This window comes from Symphalangus syndactylus, chromosome 4 (assembly GCF_028878055.3).
Source record: "Symphalangus syndactylus isolate Jambi chromosome 4, NHGRI_mSymSyn1-v2.1_pri, whole genome shotgun sequence".
NCBI lineage: Eukaryota > Metazoa > Chordata > Mammalia > Primates > Hylobatidae > Symphalangus > Symphalangus syndactylus.
This window is the reverse complement of record NC_072426.2, coordinates 46,602,788-46,623,025: the sequence shown is the minus strand read 5'-3', so window position 1 is coordinate 46,623,025 and position 20,238 is coordinate 46,602,788. Positions and strand designations below refer to the sequence as shown.

The following is a 20,238-nucleotide window of genomic DNA, read 5'->3' as shown; positions in this document are numbered from 1 at the left end:
TTTTGTAAAAACACAATCTAAGGCTTGGGTCCCAAAAGTTCACTAGGTTTTGTCCCATCAGATGATGTTTCCTCTTTAATGTATTTGTAATGTAAACCTCTCCCCATTTCTGCTGTGATCTTGGGACTGTGGCCAGCCTCCAGCCTTCCCCGCTGGTATGTCAACATTTAAATCTACAGCCAATAAGGAGGGTCACAGTTTCAACAAAACCCGAAACACCTCAAAACCAGCACCCCACCCCAGCCCCCCACTCCCCGGCTTCCCCAGTGGCTTATTCAAACTAACTTGAAGTCAAAAAACCATAAGCAAATGTGCCTTTTCCAAATTTGCAGCCTCCAAGGCAGATGAAATGGTCAGACATTTGCCTTTTAGGGTTGTCCTGGGAAGAGCTAACAAAAAGGGTGACAGCCCCTAAACAGCTGCCTGGGGAGGAGGACATCTGCCTCTGTTTCACCAGCCACTCAGTGCTCAGGCCTTGCCTTGCGCAACGCGGTGCCGCTGGGGAGCAATGGTTCTGAGCAGCCAGTTGTTATACGGCTTTTGTCTTAACGAAGCCACCCATTACGGTAGAGCCATAACTCGCAGGAAGCCAGCTGTCAGGGCTGTGGCGCAGGCCCCTCTGGGTGGGAGGCAAGGGGAGAAAAACAGTGTCTGGCCAAATTCCCTTTCCGACACCTGAGCCTGGCTGGCTTTGTAACCGGAGAGTTTTGCGCCCTCTCCCCCATCCCATCTTCCCCGGGGAGATCCTGGGGCCCTTCTTGCTCTCCATCCTTGGAGGGAGCTCAGGGACATTTCGGGATTCTGATTTCTTGGTCTGCAACTCCCTGTGTGCCAGGCGGGGCTGGGCCCCGCTGCGGCTGGCTGGCGTTTGGCGCTCTCATCCAGAGAGCGCTTCGCTTTGAAATCTACCCACTCCTTTTTTTTTTTTTTTTAAACCAGGTATGATGATGTCAAACGTGATGCTGATGCTACAGTTACAGCCCCTGCTGGCGCAGCCTCTCTGATTCTCTCTCCCTCTCCGCGTCCAGTACTGGGCTTTTTCAGACAAGTGCATCTCCTAACCAGGTCACATTTCAGCCGCGACCCACTCTCCGCCAGTCACCGGAGGCAGACCGAGGGAGGAGAGCTGAGGATAGCCGCGTGCGCTTCGCCAGCAGCGGGGTGGGAGGAAGGACATTAAAATACTGCAGAAGTCAAGACCCCCCAGGTCGAACCCGGACCACTATGCGCGCCCCGGGCTGCGGGCGGCTAGTGCTGCCGCTGCTGCTCTTGGCCGCGGCAGCCCTGGCCGAAGGCGACGCCAAGGGGCTCAAGGAGGGCGAGACCCCCGGCAATTTCATGGAGGACGAGCAATGGCTGTCGTCCATCTCGCAGTACAGCGGCAAGATCAAGCACTGGAACCGCTTCCGAGACGTGAGTTCGCAGGGCCGCCAAGGCAGAGACCCGGGATTGCGGGTTCGGGGATTGAGCTCCGGGGTCTGCGGGAGCGGCCGCCGCACGTCGCAGCCCGAGGCTCCGCAGCCCGGCCGGCTAATTACACGGAGAGTAAACAGTACTGGGGGTCACAGCCCGGCGCCCCTCCCCTGTCCCTGCGGCCCGGGCCGGCGGCCCTGGGACCCCCCCAGCCCCGGGACCCCTGGCCCCACACCCGCCCGACGCTCCGGGGGCGCGCGCTCCGGGGTCTCCCCTGCGGGCCGGGAGTGGGAAGGGGTGCGGGACTGGGGGGACCCAGACTCTGGCTGCGGCTGGACCCCGACCCGCTCCCCAGCTGCGTTGTGTGAGCCGCCCCCGGGCCTGCCCCAGCCGCTGGGATACTGCAGGCTGCACATACGGGGCACTGCAGCACCGGCAGGTCTGGGTGGGGCCGGCAGTGAGGGTGGCATCGGCTCGTGCGGTGCCCTCTGTTCCCACCGTGGGCTTTGCGGGAGGGGGACAGCATGGGACGGGAGTGTGGCCGGGGCTCTGGGTCTGGGGTCCCAGCAGCCTTCCTAGGCGAGATGGTGGAAGGCATGTCCGTAAGGGGGAGGGTGGGCTGGGGTCCCCGTGCAGAAGGGCGCGCGAGGACCCAGGCTGGTTTTCCTGTACCAACCTTTCAGCGGGGAACCCAGCCTGGAGCAAGGGGAGCAGCTCGGAGCCGGAGGAAGGCTCCTGGCCCGGTGGGCTTGAGAAGCCGGGGAGAGCCCAGAGGCTGGGTCTGGGGCCCCCGGCGGGCGCCGCCCGAACCCCGACGTAACCTTGGGCCGAACTCCGCGGGGTGGGGGCGGGGGGCGGCTGCGGCACTTTTGTTTACCGGCACCTGTGGATCAGAGGGGAAGTCGCAGGCGGCGGCCCGGCGGGGCTGGCTCCTTCCTCCCGGCCGGGCCGGGTTGGGGGTTGGGGAAGCAGGGGGTGAGGCAGGGCGGGCAGAGGGTGTGGCTGGACCCCGAGATCGAGATCGTTGGGGGTGCTGTGGGGGATGGGCCCGGATGCGCCAGAGGCGACGCCGGCTGCTCCTGGCGACCTGGTGCTCACCGCCGCCCTGACCCCAGAAAACCTCTTCTAGGCCCCCGGTCCTTACTCCTCCTTCCCCAGATTCCCTCGTCCGACCCACCCAGTACAACGCAGGCCACACCATGACCTCTCCCGTTTTCTCTTAAACTGCGTGCATCCACAAGTTCCTTGGAAATTTGTTTAAAACACACATGCTTCATAGGCTATCCAGCCAAGTGATGGGAAGAGGCAGAGATTTGGATCTTTTTGTTACCGTCAGACAAGTGACTGTTTCTCCCCAAAGTCAAACTGGCAGGTTGTAATTCACAGAGGACAGCAGGAACCACGGGCAGCCAGGTCTCCAGGCTGAGTGGCCGGGCCCCCGATGGGCTGCTGATCTCCGCCTTCGCCCCATACGCGACCTGTCCAGCCGCAGGAGCCTGGAGCCCCGCGAGGCCTTCCCGAGGCACCTGCAGGCCCGGCGCAGATGAGCCGCAGTCTCCTGCCGCCTCCTGGGCAGCAGCCCGGCCACAGCAGCGAGGGGGCGGCAGCGGGCCGGCCCATCCGGAATCCATGTGTCACTGGCCTAGGCCTCCCTCCGACTCGCTGGCTGTTTGATCTGCCAAAATGGGACCAGTGAAGGTCAGAGGGAAAAGAAATGCTTAATCAGAACAGGAAAGGTTTAAAATAAAAGATTCCTCCCCACCTCCCTTCTTCCACCTGCTTCCAATAGCCAGCTCGGTGGGTGAGAATAAATGACTTACTGCTTGACCCCATGGCACTGGGCTGCCCACCTGTCTCCCTGTATTGGTGCCAACCACTTCCCCCTTCCTCTCATGCTCATCAGAAGAAAGGCACTAGATTTGAAAGTCTTCAGGACTTGCACATATAAGATTCATGGGAAAGCTTTAGGCCTGTGTTGATTTTGGTAGCCTCAGGCTTTTGTAGGGCAAATGTCCTCTAAAACCCCATTTAAGGTAGTCCTGGCTGCAGGAGGACAGGGTCAGGGAGAGAAGTAGGACAAAGAAGGCTGGGCAAGAGGGCCTGGCCCTGGGGATCTGTTGACAGCCTCTGCAGAAATGCAGGAAGGAGGCTGATAGCTCAGAGCCACTGCATTGCATAACTCTAGGGGTGCCACAATAGAAATGGCGCCCCCTGAAGTTGTGCAGTGCCCAGACAGTACACAGGGTCCCCACCAGCACTACCAACATATCCCTCTTCTGCCAGAAGAAGCCCTATTTCCTGCCTAAGGGCTGAAGGCACTCTAACTGGGCCCAGTAGCAATGGGTTTTATATTTCCATTAGGCCAGCTCTTTGGAAAATATGCTCCTTGGTTCCTCAAAGGAGAGATGGGAATTTCGTTTGAATCCTTTAAGGGGTTGCAAGGTTGAACTGGGACCTTGTTCACAACCCCAAGATGGTACAGGGCCTCCCATTTGCCCTAGTAGGGTGGAGGCAAGCAGGAGGAGTGGGATACTCTTGGGGAACAGGATTGGGAGGGAAATGCCTCATTAAGTGGTGTGGACAGAACTGAAGGGGGAACTTGAGGGAATCATGTTGAAAGGGTCAGGAGAGTGAAGAAGAGCAAGAAAACTTGGGGAGTTGCTCCACTTTGGAATTGGCCAGAGCTGGTTGAGAGGGAGCGCAGCTTAGCATCTTTCTCTGAGCACCAGGATTATAGGGAAGGCAGGATTTACCAGTTGAGTAATCCTCCCCTCCAGTGGGCTCAGGGCTCTTACAGCCTGTGCCTGGGTAGATCTCTTCTAATGCTGGGTGCCCGGCTGCCAGGGAGGAGGGGATTCTGGCAGAAGAGGGGGGAGGTTGTGGACTCTGCCTGGCTCCCTGGCCCACAGATCTAGCTGTGCCCTGCCCTGGGCAGTCCTGGGCTTTTCCAAGTCCTGCTCCCCGATGCTCCTACCTCCCAATTCACTCCCTGCACAACTGGGTGGAATTTAATGCAGGTCTTTGGAACAAAGCCTCTAGGGCCTAGAGGGATGGACACTTGGAGGAGACAGGTCCATTACACAGCATTCTTCAGGGCAGGCTCCACAGAGCTTGGCTACGAAGAACTGTTCTCTTTCTTCTTGGCTCTTCTCTACTTTGTACTCCACTTCTATGAAGTTTTCGTTATATTTATGAGTGTCTTGCACAGTGCTTGGCACCCAGGAGGCGCACAGTTCATATAAGTTGAATCCCTGGTGCAGTGAGCACTCACATCTGCCATTAAATTAAATTAAATCAAATTAAAGCACTTTAATTTGAGTGGTCTCTTGTACCTCTCAAGGACCTGGGAGATAGTTGTTGTTACTTTACAGCCTACCATTTTATGGTTGTAGAAACTGAGGCACAGAGAAGTAACTTACCCAAAGGTCAAATAGCTAGTAAGTAGCAGAGCTGAGATTTGAATCCAACTCATCTTACGTAATTTTGCTTTTCAGGGAATTCTAGGCCTCACCCTTAGCAAAAGTGAGAAGGAAGGGTCTACCCTGAAGAGCAAAGTCTACTCTGGCTTGTGTCCTCTGAGTCTTCAAGGATGCCCTGAGTAGGCGTGTCACCTCCTAGGAAGGTGGGCCAAAGCCCCCAGTGTCTCCAGTAGCCTGCCTATAGCCTACTCCCCACCCAGGCATAGCAACACTCCAGAGGCAGCTCTCCACCCAGGAGGGGCCGGGGTGCAGTGTGCTGGGACAGCTCTGGCCTGGGTGCCAGTTCGGGCTCTGCCGCTGACTGGCCCCAGGATGCCAGGCACATCACATAACCCCTCTGAGCTTTGGTTTCAGACTAGGAAACTGAAAGGGACGCATATGTGTGAAGGCACCTTATCAGGGGGCTGGAGGGCTTCCAGGGCAGGTACTACGCTCCTCCCCCACGGAAAAACCACCAGATGGGTCCTCATTTCTGGGGCTGGCCCACACCATGCCTGTACCTGTGAGAAAGACGTTACTGTACGTTCACTGTCACTCATTCACTGCAGATCTGAGCCCTTCCTGTATGCCAGGGACTTCATCATAATCCTGGGGTCTGGTCCAGGGATATTATTACCTGCTGGCTAACAATATCATGTGTTTAGGAACACCAAGAAGGCAAGTAGCAAGTAGCCATAAAGGGGCTCCCTCCTGACCACCCCTCCCTGCTCCCCACCCCACACACCTAAACCAGCGGGAGTGTGGGGATGTGCTGCGCCAATGTCTGTGGGTAAGTGTGGGTGTGTGAGAAGAACCCAAAAGTGGGTCAGGATGGATTTCATAATTGGGGTTTGGGTCCTCTGCCAGATAAAGTGACTAAAAACAAAACAAAACATATAACAACAACAACAACAATTGGGGTTTGAGAATGGGAGGGTGGGCCTTTCCCTGACCTCCCCTCCACCCCAGCTTCTAACTGGAGCTGGAACAGTGTCAGCAGAGTGATGGGCTCTTGAACACCCAGCGAGACTCCAAGCCTGGGAAGAGAGGGAGAGAAGAGCCCTCTTTGCCTGGAGAGGCTGTCGTATGCTACTCCAGTCTTGCAGCAGCCTGAGAGGATGGGAAGCCAGCACCTTTCCCTCCCTTTCTCAAAGAGGTCAGAAGGCTACCTGGAGCACAGAAGAGCTCTGTCTCACCCTAAGCCCCAAGGGCCAGAGAGAGCGCTCTGCTCATCTTCCCAGTCAGGGGACAGAACTAGCTGTGTGACCTTGGGGCAGCCACTTCACCTTTCTGGGCCTTGATTTTCCTGGTGGTTTAGTGGGGAGGTGAAACCAAATCATCTGCAGAGGCTTTAGTATGCTGTGACTCCAGGAAGAGCCTGGCAATGGCCTGGCCACCCACAGGTATACCCTGCTTATCCTACCACACCACTGCCACAGGCTGGGCAGCAGGTTTTTGGGTTTAAGGAAGAGGTTCTCTTTTTTCTCCAGAGAAAGTACCTGTGACCAGATTAGGGGAGGGTGTATATTAGCTGGAGACCAAGAAACCTGAGAAATGGGGCCTAATGGCATTGTGGGGCAAGCACCAGGCTGAGGACACACGTATCATCTCTCCTAGTGTGGGCTGCTGTAACAAGATACTAGAGATGGGGTGGCTTAAACAGCAGAGATTTATTTTATCCTCACAGTTCTGGAGGCCAGGAAGTCTAAGATCAGGCTGCTGGCAGACTTGATGTTTGATGAGGGCCCTCTTCCTGGCTTACACTTTTCTCATTATAGCCTCACATGGCTGAGAGAGAGAGCATGAGCTTTATGTAGCCTCTTCTTTTTTTTTTTTTTTTTTTTTGAGACAAGGTCTCACTCTGTCACCCAGGTTGGAGTGCAGTGATGCAATCCTGGCTCACTGCAACCTCCACCTCTTGGACTCAAGCGATCCACCCCCCTCTGCCTCCCAAAGTGTTAGGATTAAGACATGAGCCACCATGCCAGCCTCTAGCCTCTTACACAGACCCCAGTCTCATCATGAGGGCCCTACCCTGATGGCTTATCTAAACTGAATCCCTCCCCCAAGGCCCCGCCTCCTAATCGACTCCCATTGGAGATCAGGATTTCAGCATATGGGTTTGGGGGGACACAAACATGCAGTCCACAACCCTTCTCTGCTTGTCTCCTTGCAGGAGCAATGTGGGTCTTCTAAGATTTGTGGATGGGAAAAATGTATGCTCAGGCCTATGCCTGGATACACAGTTTAGATACCACTGTGCCCAGCCTCAGTATGCAGACCTGGCCCAGCTGTGGCTCTTGAAGTGTGCCAGCCTCTGACCGCCCAAGGGCTTGGCCAGCATCCAGTTGCAGGTGTGGCTCCTTCCTTGGGGTTCCTGCAGCATTTATTGGCCATAACTCATTCGGCACAGGTTGAATGCTGCCTCATAGCATCACTTACACTGCGGGCTGTATCTTGAGTCCTTCTGCTGGTATTTGTAATGTGTGTTTGTCACATTCCTCCCGTCGTGATCCCCTGAAGAGAGGATCTGGGAACAGTCGGCCTTGTGTACCTTACCACCCCATCCCCAGAGCATTGCATGGGGTGTTTGGCACACAGTAGGTGCTCAATGTAAACCTGCGCACTGTGGCATGTTAGAGCCAGACAGGATCTCATCCAGCCCGTTCTCTGCACCCCTCCCTCTCCTCTCCAAGTAGCAGTGCTGTGGGTTCAAGTAAAGAGGGGCTGGGGTGCTGGTCTGACTGTGCTGGTGATTTGGGGAGATCTCTTCCTCTTCCGGAACCCCAAAAGGTTGGTACAAACACAGCAACAAGCCCAGCTCCCTGAATTTCAATGATTCATTTGTGGGATAAAGGAGTGAATGATAAAATGAAGGACGACTGTCCCCGGGTCTCCCTGTCCTTCAGCCCTCCGTGCCTGTCTCTGGCTCCAGCCAGTCTCCTACTTTATCCTGTGGAGAGGGTGCTCTGAGCCTCTTCCCCACTCCCACACCTTATTATGCCCACAGAGTGGGCCAGCCACCTATCGGACATGTGGATGGTGGGACAGGGCTCCCTCGGGTAGAGAACAGATTCTGTAGGGTGGAACGTCCAGCCCCCTCCTGCTCTCTTCCCCAACACCTGCCAGTCAGTCAAGCCTGCCCTGTATAGAAGGACAAGCCAGGCCCGGCTAGTGTCTTACCTCTGCCTGGATGCAAACAGCTCGCTCCTTCCCTGACCCCTTGTCCCCTGGCACAGGGCAGAGGACGTGAAGGGTCTGAAATCGTTCGGGCTCCTATTCTGCTCATCTCCAAGTTCTCAGTTTGGAAGAACTGGGGGAGCAGAATCCTGGAGACTCAGAAGCACTGAGCCCCACATTTCACAGGTGAAGAAACAGGGCCAGAGAAAGGGCAGGCACCCACAACCCCACTCCTCTTGTGGCCCAGGGCTCTTACCCTGCACCACAGCCTGTGGCTCAGCTCCAGCCCTGGGGTCTCCCTCAGACCTCCCTGGGCTTGAATTCTGACCCCCACCCCCATGTTCCAGAAGGGAAGCCAGGGTCCTGAGGCAGCTCAGAACACAGCCCCGGCCCCTCATACCTCTCACTGTTCTCTGCCCTTTATGGACTATTGGGGCCACCGCCTGGAGCAGGGACCAAGGACTAGGGCAACCACCAAGATGCCACTGGACCAGCAGGGAGGTCAGGCCCCGGGCATCAGGTGGGTGTTGGCGCAGGCATACCTGAGCCCAGGCCCAGCCCGGCTCCTGGCATGCAGAGAGTGATGATAAGCACATTTTTGCCCTCCAAGGAAATTCCTCTGAGGGCAGAGGAGGTGGGAGGCCAGAGTCTTCTAGATGCCTGTCTCCTTCTGTTTATCCAGGCCTAACACAGCCTCTGCCGCCCTCTCCAAGAGAGGCACAAGTCTTTAATGACTGGACCCTCTGCCCCCCAAACCCTCTTCCCAGCCACCCCCACCCCCTCGCAGGGACACTGCCTCTCCAGGTGCCCTCTCCCAGGTGGGTGATGGGGTGTTAATCCTCAGCGGAGGAGGATCCCAGGTGTCCCCACTGGGCCCCACCTTGCTTTTTTCTGGGTCCCTCTCTCTGTGCCCTGTGGCTATTTCCAGGGAGGGCAGGAGGAAGCCACAGAGGCAAGCTTCTTTCCAGTCCTGGGCCTTCTTCGGTGGACTGGCCTCCATCACAGGCTCCGTTGCCTGAGGAATGAGGCCAAAATAATGGCAGGTACAGGGCCTCTCAGAAGCTGAGCCAGGCCTGGCCCACTTCCATTTTTAGAGATTCTTGATCTATTAAAAAATGAAGAAATGCTGTAACAGGGTTAGGGAAGTTGTGGTATATTCAGTCTTATGATGACTGTCTTCTTTCTGTCCTGTCGCTGTGCCTCTGGCTGTGTGTCCTCAAGTGGAGACAATGTCAGACGTCCATATTGAGGCCCCTTGTTCACTGAGATCCTACAGAGCCTCTGCCCAGCCCTGCCCCTAGGCTCCCCGGGTGTGTGCCAGAGAACCCGGGGTTCAGGCGTCCTGTCTTGTGTCTTTTGAAAGTACGGAGCTTCAGTTCACAAAGTGCCCTTGCAGACATGATTGCCTGGGTTCTTCTGCATCTCAGGGGGGAAGGCAAGGGGGTCATCCTTATTTTACAGCCAAGGAAGCCAGTCCAGCAAGGGAAGCGACTCACTTACTGGCAGTCAGTGGCAAGGCCAAGCAGCAGCCCAGGCCCCCGAGTCCTTGGTGGTGAGGGGTGTAGGGGGTGAGGTCTCCCTGTCAAACTGTGCTGCAAAGAAGCAGGTGGATCTTGACCCCATAAGCCAGGGTCTGGAGGGCTGCTCTTCTTTGCTGATTCGCTGCTGGGTCCCAAGCTTCACACCAGATGGAGAAGCTGGGAGAGATTGGGTTAATTCAAGCTGTGAAGTGAGCGGGTGATTTGGGTGCTAATTAAAATGACAGGAAGTAAACAGCACTTGGAAACACCCAGCATGTGCCCCCTAAGCCCGACTAGGCCTGCGCACTCACTGCTGTCTCCCCCAGCTTGGCTCAGTGGGCACCATCTCCATGGCAACTGAGCTGAGCTGCAGAGATCAAAGCTGAAGATGGGTTAGCTCCAAACCAGCCGAACCAGGGGTCGTGTGAAGGGGTTTCTGAAAAATGCCTGGAGAACGGGGGCCCCCAGGTGTCTTCCCCTTCCACCACTAGACCCTCCTCTCCTGGCTGCAAAACTCCCCCTAGGACTTGAAGTAGAGTTGGTGTGGTAGGAGAAACCACCTGTGGGCTGGGATTGGGCCTCCTGGGACCCACCCCCGCCTAGGACTTTTTTCATCAGCTAACATTTATGGAGTGCTGGTTAGGGGCACGGATTCTGGAATCACAGTTCTGGGTGCAGCACTCTTCTCCTGTGCAATTGCTGTGTGACCTTGCCTAAGTCACTTAACCTCTCTGAGCCTCAATTTTATCATCTGAGACATGGGGATAATAATAGTAATGTTTCTTAGAGCTGTTGTGAAGAGGAAACAAGCCAATGAATCTAAAGTGTTTAGCATAATGCTTGCCACATGGTAATTGCTATAAAGATGTCAGCTATTGTTAGGAGTGTGTATTACTAGGTACTAGATGTTGGGCATAGAGAGAAGGAATTTACATGGTCTCTGCTCTCAAGGAACTGGCTATCTAACTAGGGTGCAGTGAGGCAGAGGCGACATTGCCTGGTGTCACTGGAGCAATGGTAGACGTCTATGAGGCACAGCTGGCCTGAAGGATAAGGAGTGGGGCTTGGGAAGATGACGGCTGAGCTGGGTTTTGGGAGATGAGTAGAAATTCTGGGGCTGATGCGAACTTGCATTCTGGATGGAGAAGGCTGTGCCGAGGTTTGGCCATGCTGGAAACTTACAGGAAGGACCTGGGGCTGGGGTAGCCAGGGAGAGATCAAGAGAAGATGGAATTTCTTCTGTAGGTGACTGGGAACCTGTGAAAGGCTTTCAAAATATAATACTTATTGTATTTTTTATTATTTTTAAAATTTATTTTATTTTTATTATTTATTTATTTATTTTTTTGAGACGGAGTCTCACTCTGTCACCCAGGCTGGAGTGCAGTGGTGCGACCTTGGCTCACTACAAGCTCTGCCTACCGGGTTCACGCCATTCTCCTGCCTCAGCCTCCCGAGTAGCTGGGACTACAGGCGCCCACCACCACCCCCGGCTATTTTTGTATTTTTAGTAGAGACGGGGTTTTACCGTGTTAGCCAGGATGCTTGATCTCCTGACCTCGTTATCCGCCCACCTTGGCCTCCCAAAGTGCTGGGATTACAGGTGTGAGCCACCGCGCCCGGCTTATTATTTATATTTATTATGATTATGATTATGTTTTTTCCCTTTATTACAAAGTAATATATGTTCATTGCAGAAATTTTGGGGAAAGTTAGAGAAAAGCAGAAAGATGTCGGAATTCTCTGTATTCCTACCCAGCAGAGGAAATGACTGTTACCATTTTGGTATAAATCCTTTTCACCTACTCACTTTCTTTTTCCCCAAAATGAGATCAAACTGTATATTCAGTTTCAAAGAGAGAGAGACTGGGTCAGAATTGCATTGTGGAAGGATCTGGGTGGCCGCAGCCATGTGGAAGATAGTGGGAGGAGGGAGACCCTCAGGAGGCGCTGCAGTTTTTCGGGTTGGGATGGTCTGGGCCAGTGGGTGTAGGGCAGGGAGGGCAAGCGAGAGGGATTTGGGAGGGGAAGGGGCAGGACAGTCTTTGGGTTGGCGAGGGTGGCACAGTGAGTGTGCTCCAGGAACGGGCCTGGAATTGGAAGCAGGAGCCTGGGTTCTCCCAGGGCCGGCCTGCTCCTCAGCACACCTTGTATCCCTTTGTGTGAGGCACCCTCGGAGGGAGGAAGAATGGCTATTCTTTTTCATCCCAGAGGCCCTGTGTTTGGGGTGAAGACACCCAAGAACATAAGCAAAATATTAGACATAAGCACAGAGCGGGAGGGACCTGAGGCCTGATGGCTGGCCCAGTGGTCTCTAAGCTGCCTGCCTACAGCCAGCGCAGAAGCCTGGCCCGAGCTGGGTACCACCCATGGGATTTTAGGGGTCTCGGGTAGCATGTGCGTGCTGGAAGGTTTAAAAAGCTCCTCAGGGAAGGGCACGGTGGCTTATGCCTGTAACCCCAGTGCTTTGGGGGGCTGAGGCAGGAGGATCACTTGAGCCTAGGAGTTCGAGATCAGCCTGGGCAGCATATCAAGACCCTATCTCTATGAAAAAACCACCACAACAAAAATTAGACGGGCACAGTGGCACATGTGTCCCAGGTACTTGGAAGGCTGAGGTGGGAGGATCGCTTGAGCCTGGGAGTTCAAGGCTACAGTGAGCTATGATTGCACCACTGCACTCCTGCCTGGGTGACTCAATAAATTAATAAAAATAAAGAGCTCCTCGGCTGATTCGAAGGTGCGGTCACTACTGAGGTCCTCAACAGTGAGGAAGTGACTTCTTTGAGGACATGCCGTGGGCCAGGCTGAAAGCAGACTCCTGGTCCAATGCCCCTTCTATGTCCTCTCTCTGCCTCCTCCTCCTCGGTGCAGACGCTGGTCCTCTCTTAAGGAGAGAGACTGTAACTTGTGGGGTGGGAACGGGCGATGGGGAGCCCTGGCTCAGCTCCTCTTTTGTCTTGCCATCTCTGGCCAGTTGCTCTGCCTCTCTGAGCCTTCGTTTTCTCCTTTCTTCTGGTGTTGATCCTATTGGCTCTGACTGCTTCACAGGACTGTGAGGTTAAAAGGCAGACCCATCCAAATGCCTGGAGAGAACTTACTCTAAAAGCACCATGCAGGCTGGGTGCAGTGGTTCACGCCTATAATCTCAGCACTGTAGCAGTCTAAGGCAGGAGGATTGCCTGAGCCCAGGAGTTCAAGACCAGCCTGGGCAACATGGCAAGACCCCATCTCTATTAAAACATTTTTTTTTTAATTAAAAGCTTTACTCATATAGATAGGTAGATAGATAAGCATATATAAGCACCATGCAATACAAGCCATGGGCTCTTCCAAATCCCCATTTTCCAGGTGAGGTCAGCAGCAAAGCCACCTGCCACCACTCTCAGGTGTAGAACTGGGCCTCTGTTTCCTGAGAAGCCCCAGGTGCCCTGATCAGACTATTTCTCACAACTGCTAATGAGCCCACTGGGGTGCCATAAATAGACACCCAACACTGCCCTGAAAAGCATTATTCGCACTTGCCAACAAACACCTTTTTTTCAGCTTAAAGGTAGCGCCAGCCCACACCTGGCCTCAGGGACCCCTCAGTGTGTCCCTGGGTTTTACCCTCAGAGTGGCCATTCCCAAGCTGCCCACAGGACTTCCTCATCATTCCTCCCCACAAGACCCCCTAGGGGACTCTCCTCACACCCTCTCTGGTCTCTGCTGTCCCCATGGTGGCTTCTCCCTCTCCACTTTTTTGGGGTTCCTCATGTGGCATCTCTGTCCCCCATTTTCCCCACTCGCAGTCCGGGGTCTCTTCTCCATCATAGCAGCTTTGATTTGTTTAGTGCTTCCTGGACCCCAGGCACCCCGCAGGTGCCATTTGCTTTAATCTCTGAGTAGTCCTGGGAGATACGCACTGAGCCCCTCGAGGTCGGGTGCTTGCCTAAGGTGCGCTGGTCAGGGGAAGCCTGGGGATCTGCAGGACCCCAGGGCCCTGCTCTCCTTGTCCCTCTCTGGCTGGCTGCCTTTGCTCTCCGGGGAGTGAGGGCCCTGGAATCCAGATCCACCGGGGCCCCTCCATCCTGCCCGCCCAGCCTGGCCACAGCAAAGGCAAAAAGCTGAGGCTGGAACCTGGGGCAGTGCTTTGCACAGAAGGGGCTCCCTCCCTGCCAGCTGAGTCAGGAGGGGAGTGGGGGATGGCGGAGCAGCTGGGGAAAGCCCCTTTCTTAGAACTGCCACGCCATCCCCGCTTTCCCCCAAATTTCTAATCATAAATTCTTGGTCTTGACCTTTGAGAATCCACTGTGTACTGAGTCCCAAAAATTCCACTTACAGTCTGGTTGGAGGTTAAGGCAGCAGGGTTGGGCCAGGGGGTGGGAGTGAGCCGGTACCAGGGGCCTCAGATGACACCCAAGGGCTGGAGGCGCCTTCCCTACTCCCACTCTGGGGCAGGTGCGTTATGGGCACACAGATCTTGTTGGTTGAGGGCAGGTATGGTTGAGGGCTCATACCTCCCTCCCAGAACCCAGCCATTTCCCGTCACCTGCAGAGCCTTGTCCCCACCCCTGCCCCAGGGGATGATGGGTACAGATGGGAAGACCCCAGCTGATGGAGACCAGTTGCCACTTTTGCCCCAACCCTTGTCATCGTGGCCTCAGCAGCTGCACCTCTCTTGGCCTCCCTCCATTTCCTGTGGGGTGGACCCCCAGCAGAGGACCCCTGCACCCCGAGGAGCTCCTGGAGAAGGCTTCATTGGTTTTAGCAAACGAGGGAAGTGGTGCCTGCAGCCTCCCCAGAGGCTTGCCTGGGGGCTCAGGAGTGCTCAGGTCAAGCCTGAGGGATGGGGTGAGTGCTGGGCCAGGTGCCCCACAGGCTCCCAGGAAGCACCCCTGCAGCCTTCCTCTGTCTGCTCCTGGGCCCAGGGGCTGTGGGACTCTTGGCTGCTAGGACAGGTACATGTGGGCCAGGTGTGGGCTGAGCAGAGGGGTGGGGAAGAGGCTCAATGAGAGAGACAGAGGAGAGAGGGACACAGGAACACACAGGGAGACACATGAAAGCAAGAGGAAGAAGGAGAGAGAGGGAGAGAGCCGCCCTGGGTTCTCACGGGAGCAGTCTTCGGTCCTCCTGTCCTCCCCCTCCTTCCCGTCTCCTGCTGCCTCCTTCTCTCACGGCGGAAGAGGCAGGAAGGCCAGCCTGAGGGAAAGCCTCGAGTGTGAAACTGGAGGCTGCTCACAGAGTGGGTTTTGTTACCTCGTTTCTGGGTAAAAACCATCTGGCACTGGGTGAACAATGTCCTTGTTAGTGTCCTTGTTTTCCTACTGTCACTACACACGTGTGTGCATATGACCACCTGTGCATAAATGAGGATGTGCATACACACAAACACGCCTGCACACACACGCTACATAATACAGACCTGTGAGTGTGCATGGGCGCACCTGGGTCTGCATAAATGCACACACACTCGCAGAAGCATGCACTCGGGTCTGTGCCTGTGCACACCGCGTCTTTCCCGGTGGTGATGCCATCCGCTTGCTCGGGTCTGGCCCCTTCTGGCCTTTGTCCAGGAGGCCTCACCCTGCCTGCTCTGATGCTTGCCAGCTTCCAGGGGAGGCTTCAGAAGCCTGAAGGCCTTGGGATTTCAAAGCCCTTTAGGCACCCTTCTGTGTGCCCACTGCTGCATGCTTGTGGGTGCCCTTTGGCGCCATGGCCCCACGCCCTTTTCCCCCAGACCTGACAGCTCTGCTCACCCCTGCACATCTCTGCTCCTTTGGGCTAGGGCAGAACTCAGGATGAAGGGGGCAGCTGCATGTAGCTTCTCATGCCCCTCTCCCCCCAGTGCCCAGAGCCCCTCCTGGAGCCCCACGCAGAGGAAGCGGGCAGCTGGTCCTTGTCACTGCCAGCCTGCAGGCCTGGGAAGCCCCCTCCTTGCCTGCCTGGCAGAGTTTCCACCAGGAGTACCCTGGGACTGTTTGGTGTTTTTTAGCAACTGTCTCTGCCCCATAGGGGAAAGGGAGGAAGCCAGAGAAGTTGAGTGTTCTTGCCAGGGAGCTGGGTCGGGTGGGAGACGCTCTGCCTCTGGCCACTCTGCAGTCCACAGGCCTGAGAGGCTCCTGCAGCTGGAGCAGGGTGAGAAGGTCTCCCTTGTGCCTTAGGCCTCAGAGAGTGTGTTGTAGCAAGAAAAGTGGTCTGTGCTGGGTGTCGGGAGACCTGGGTTGTGTGACGGGAGGACCTGGGTCAGGTCATCTCCTGTCTCTGGGCTTTCTCCTGCACAAAGAGGGGGCTGGACCAGGTGATCTCATAGGACCCTTTCTGGGTCCTCTGCCTCTGAGGGTTTGAAGCTGAATCGTGATAACTGGGGAAGCCTCATCACAGTCATGGCCTCCTCCCTCACTCTGTGCACCAGCTGAGCTCTGCAGAGATGTCAGACCTTGAGCAAAAAGTGTCCCTTTGCAGACTGGATGAGGGGGCCTTCCTCCCACCTCACTCACATGGTGGGCAGAGGTCAGGAGAGCAGACTGACAAGGAAGGGGCCTTGGCAGGAGACAGACAGTGCACTGTTTCTCAGGCAGTTTCTGAGACATCCAGGGCACAGGCATGAGAAGCTCTGTTCCCGCACAGCGTGGGCACCTCGGACATCTGTCCTGGTGGTGGGGCTGGGGCTGGGCTGGGAACGGAGTGGAGGTGCCCCACCCTCTCAAAGCCACGGGCCCCTGCTACTCCTAAGGCCAGTCTTAAGCTCTGTGGTGAAGACATAAGAATACTGGCCTCTTATTGGGGTTCCTGGGGGTCAGAGGAACACAGCCATCGAAGGCCATTGCTCGGCCACATGATGAGGCGGGAGACCCTAGGAATGCCAGAGGGCCTCACACTGATATCCCCATCTTTCTCCCTTTCTCCTCCTGCTCCGTTTTCCATGGCCTGCTGCTGTTCCCTGATCTCCAGGAAGTGGAGGTGAGTACTGCCCGGGGCCCCACTCTGTGTGGTCTCTGCAGAGCACACCCCTTCCTCTCCTGTCCCTCCACACCCTCACTCTGACTTGCCTTCCCTGCCAGCATCCAGTGTGGCATGGGGGCAATCAGGAGCTCACGGGAGAGGCTGGAAAGGATTCTGGACATGGGTTTACAGGGATAGAGGTGTGGGGGAGGCAGCTGGCAGGGCCTGGATGGACAGGGGTCAGCCACCAGGATGACGGCCATTGGCACATGACATCGCTGGCCCAGGCCTCTCCTCGGCCCCGCAGTTGAACCTCTGGGATATGGATCTTAGCCTTTCCCTTCTCCCTTGTCCCTCTCTGTCCTCTAGGATGACTATATCAAGAGCTGGGAGGACAATCAGCAAGGAGATGAAGGTAACATGACTCTCCCGGCGGGGGAAGGTGACTGACACGTGTGAAGACTTGAGACCAGAGGGCAAGCCCTGAGCCCGCTTGGGGGCTCCTTGAACAGCCAGGCCCCGGTGGGGATGGGACTTCTGAGCTCAGGAGCTCTGGTTATCAAGGGCTGCTGGAGGGAGAGGCCTCCCAGCTCAGAAGTGGGGCTGGAGGTTCCTGGGTTCTCCCAGGTGACCTGTGTCCTGTCTCTGTGCCCCTGCAGCCCTGGATACCACCAAGGACCCCTGCCAGAAGGTGAAATGCAGCCGCCACAAGGTGTGCATAGCCCAGGGCTACCAGCGGGCCATGTGCATCAGTCGCAAGAAGCTGGAGCACAGGTGAGAGGTTTGGGGAGGTGGGAGCCCTGGAAGGGGTGTGTTCAAAGAGCAAGGGCTCAACTGACCCTCTCCTTATGAATTAGCCATCTACTGCTGTTAAATAAATTTAAAACTTAGTGCTTAAAACAGCAAATATGTATTATCTCACATCGTTTCTGAGGGTTGGAATCCAGAAGTGGTTCTCTTAGATGGTTCTGGCTCTGGGTCTGTCTTGAGGTTATAATCAAGGTGCTGGCTAGGGCTGTTTCATCTGAAAGCTTGTCGGGCTGGAAGATCCACTTCTAAGCTCACTCTTATGCTCTTGGTGGGAGGCCTCAGTTCCTGGTCATGTGGACCCCTCCATAGGGATGCTTGAGTGTCCTCACAACATGGCAGCTGCCTTCACCTAAAGTAAGTCATTCAAGAGATGAGCGAGGAGAAAGCCACACCATATGAGAACAATTACCAAACACTGTGGGATCCAGGGAAAGTCACATCTCCTTTTTGGGGCCTTGATGTAGTATCTCTAAGACAAATAGGTTAGACCATATAATTTGAGGAGGAGAAAGGAGTGAGGGACATTTAAGGAAGCCTTAGCTCCAGCTGGGTGCAGTGGCTCCTGCCTGTAATCCCATCACTTTGGGAAGCCGAGGTGGGTGGATCACCTAAGGTTAGGAGTTCGAGACCAGCCTGACCAATATGGTGAAACCCCATCTCTACTAAAAATACAAAATTAGCTGGGCATGGTCGCTTGTGCCTGTAGTCCCAGATACTCATGTGGCTGAGACAGGAGAATTGCTTGAACCTGGGAGGCAGAGGTTGCAGTGAGCCGAGATCACACCGCCACCGCATTCCAGCCTGGGTGACAGAGTGAGACTCCGTCTCAAAAAAAAAAAAAAAAAAAGGAAGTCTTAGCTCCAGCCCAAGGACAAGGCTCTGCCTTGGCTCCAAGACCCTGGAAAAGGTTCCAGTTCCCTCCCTTCTTTCCTGAATCACAGAAGATGAAGGATGGGGTTGCAGTCTTCGAAGGCTGCAGGGGCGTGGCCGGTAATGTAATGCATGAAGAGTGCTTGGTCACGGGCCGCTCTGTGGGGCACAGGCATGGTGGAGAGCAGGCAGCTGCTTCTTGGTCCTGGTCTATTACAGCTATGTAGGAATGCAGGTCCAGGACTCCTATGCTTCCATTTTTCAAAGAAAGGCCAAGAATCCAGGTATTTATGTGAGCTCTCCCATTTGGTAAACGTTAGTGCATAAATAACTCAATTAAAAAAAAAAAAACAAAACACTTGGTGGCCAAGTATGGCCCAGAGGTCATCCGTTTGCAACCTCAGATTTGGTCTGACCCCCTAAGTGAAGTGTGACTCCCTTTTACCTCTGGCCGTCAGACCTGGAGTTGCTACCTGAAGGCCCCATGGGACTCAGTGACTCCTGGAAGAAGGGAAGCTGGGGGAATTTATGCCCTGCTCAGTTGGTTCCACCCTTCTGAGCTGGAGGAGGGTCTGGCAGCAGTGTGGGGAGGGTGGGCAGGGGCAGGAAGAGGCTGATCTGCTGGAGATTGCTGCTGCCTTCCTGTTGGAGCAGGTCTCCTCAGCCCTCCCTTCCCCTGCTCCTTCCTCACTGTCACCTCCGCCCTGGTGTGCTCCCCACCTTCTCCTGTAGGATCAAGCAGCCGACCGTGAAACTCCATGGAAACAAAGACTCCATCTGCAAGCCCTGCCACATGGCCCAGCTTGCCTCTGTCTGCGGCTCAGATGGCCACACTTACAGCTCTGTGGTGAGGAGCCCAGGCCCCAGGTAGGGTGGGGGTGGAGTCACCTGAGGCCACAGGAAGCAGAAAGGATGACCCAGCTGGGGCCTCCGGAGGGGTTTCTAGGACTGAGGTGGGGCCAGATGGCAAGGTCAGTGCGTTCAATGCAGCCAGCCGTACTGGGGCCACCTGCAGCCCTGGCTGGGACTATCTGAGAGTTGGAGCCAGACCCTGTCTGTCCCTGACCTCGGACAGGTGCAGGTGGGGAGTGGGGCCTGGAAGAGACACTATGGTCAGGTAACTGCAAGTCAAAGGAACTGAGAGAAGACTGCAGCCAAGTGTGGAGGGCTGTGGAAGAAGAAGCTCTGGCATCGAATTGTTAGGGAGGGACGAAAGGAGGATTTCCACAGGGAGGCGCCAGTGTTCACCAGTGAGCAGGGGCCTTCTGGGGCAGCAGGAAATAATCCTCCATAAGAAGGCGATGGAAGAAGGAACTGATTGGGAGAATGAATTTGCACCTTATGTGGATTTTTGTGAGGATTTCAGGAGACAATATTTGAGAAAGCATTTAAAAAATTTTAGGCTGGTCACGGTGGCTCACTCCTGCAACCCCAGCACTTTGAGAGGCTGAGATGGGTGGATTGCTTGAATCCAGGAGTTTGAGACAAGCCTGGGGAACATAGTGAGACCCTGTCTCTACAAAAAATACAAAAATTAGCTGGGTGCGGTGGCGTGTGCCTGTGATTCCAGCTATCTGAGAGGCTGAGGGGGAGGCCAGGAGTTCAAGGCTGTAGTGAGCCATGATTGCACCACTGCACTCCAGCCTGGGTGACAGAGTGAGACCTTGTCTCAAAAAAAAAAAAAAAAAAAAAAAAAAAAGTAACATGGAAATGCAGGTGCTGATAATGAATGTTTTTACTGGCAACAAGGAGTCGGGAATTGCTTGGTTTGGGAGGGCACTGACAGGAGGCTTGGGGTGGGTGCCAGAGCTGAGGGGCCTTCTTGGAGTGAGATGCAGATTTCAGTCACCCGCTGTGGGTGATGATTGACATTGCTGTGGGGATGAGGTCATCCAGGGAGAAGAAAGGGAGGAGAGAGAGAGAGAATGAGCAAGAGGCCAGGGCAGAGGCTGCATTTAGGAGGTGAGAGGGGTGCAGGGGAGCTGGCAGAGCTGGCAGAGGGGAGGAGGAGAAGAAGAGGAGCTAGTGTCCCACAACCCAAGGCCAGGTCTGGGCAGGACGCT

The 20,238-nt window shown here is 55.3% G+C and overlaps 1 protein-coding gene across 4 annotated transcripts in view; it reads left to right on the top strand.

Annotated features, from left to right (window-relative positions):
• The first annotated feature begins 431 nt into the window (after positions 1 to 431).
• SPOCK2 (SPARC (osteonectin), cwcv and kazal like domains proteoglycan 2) overlaps positions 432 to 20,238 on the top strand; it is a 29,807-nt gene continuing 10,000 nt past the window's right edge. The window contains exons 1-6 of one of the 4 annotated variants that reach the window (XM_055274617.2): positions 453 to 566; positions 940 to 1,413; positions 16,505 to 16,513; positions 16,865 to 16,910; positions 17,155 to 17,269; positions 18,908 to 19,022. In XM_055274617.2, coding sequence (XP_055130592.1) covers positions 1,225 to 1,413; positions 16,505 to 16,513; positions 16,865 to 16,910; positions 17,155 to 17,269; positions 18,908 to 19,022 — 474 coding nt within the window. In that variant the 5' untranslated portion in view covers positions 453 to 566; positions 940 to 1,224. The other 3 variants (XM_055274618.2, XM_055274619.2, XM_063637208.1) reach the window with 3 other exon arrangements.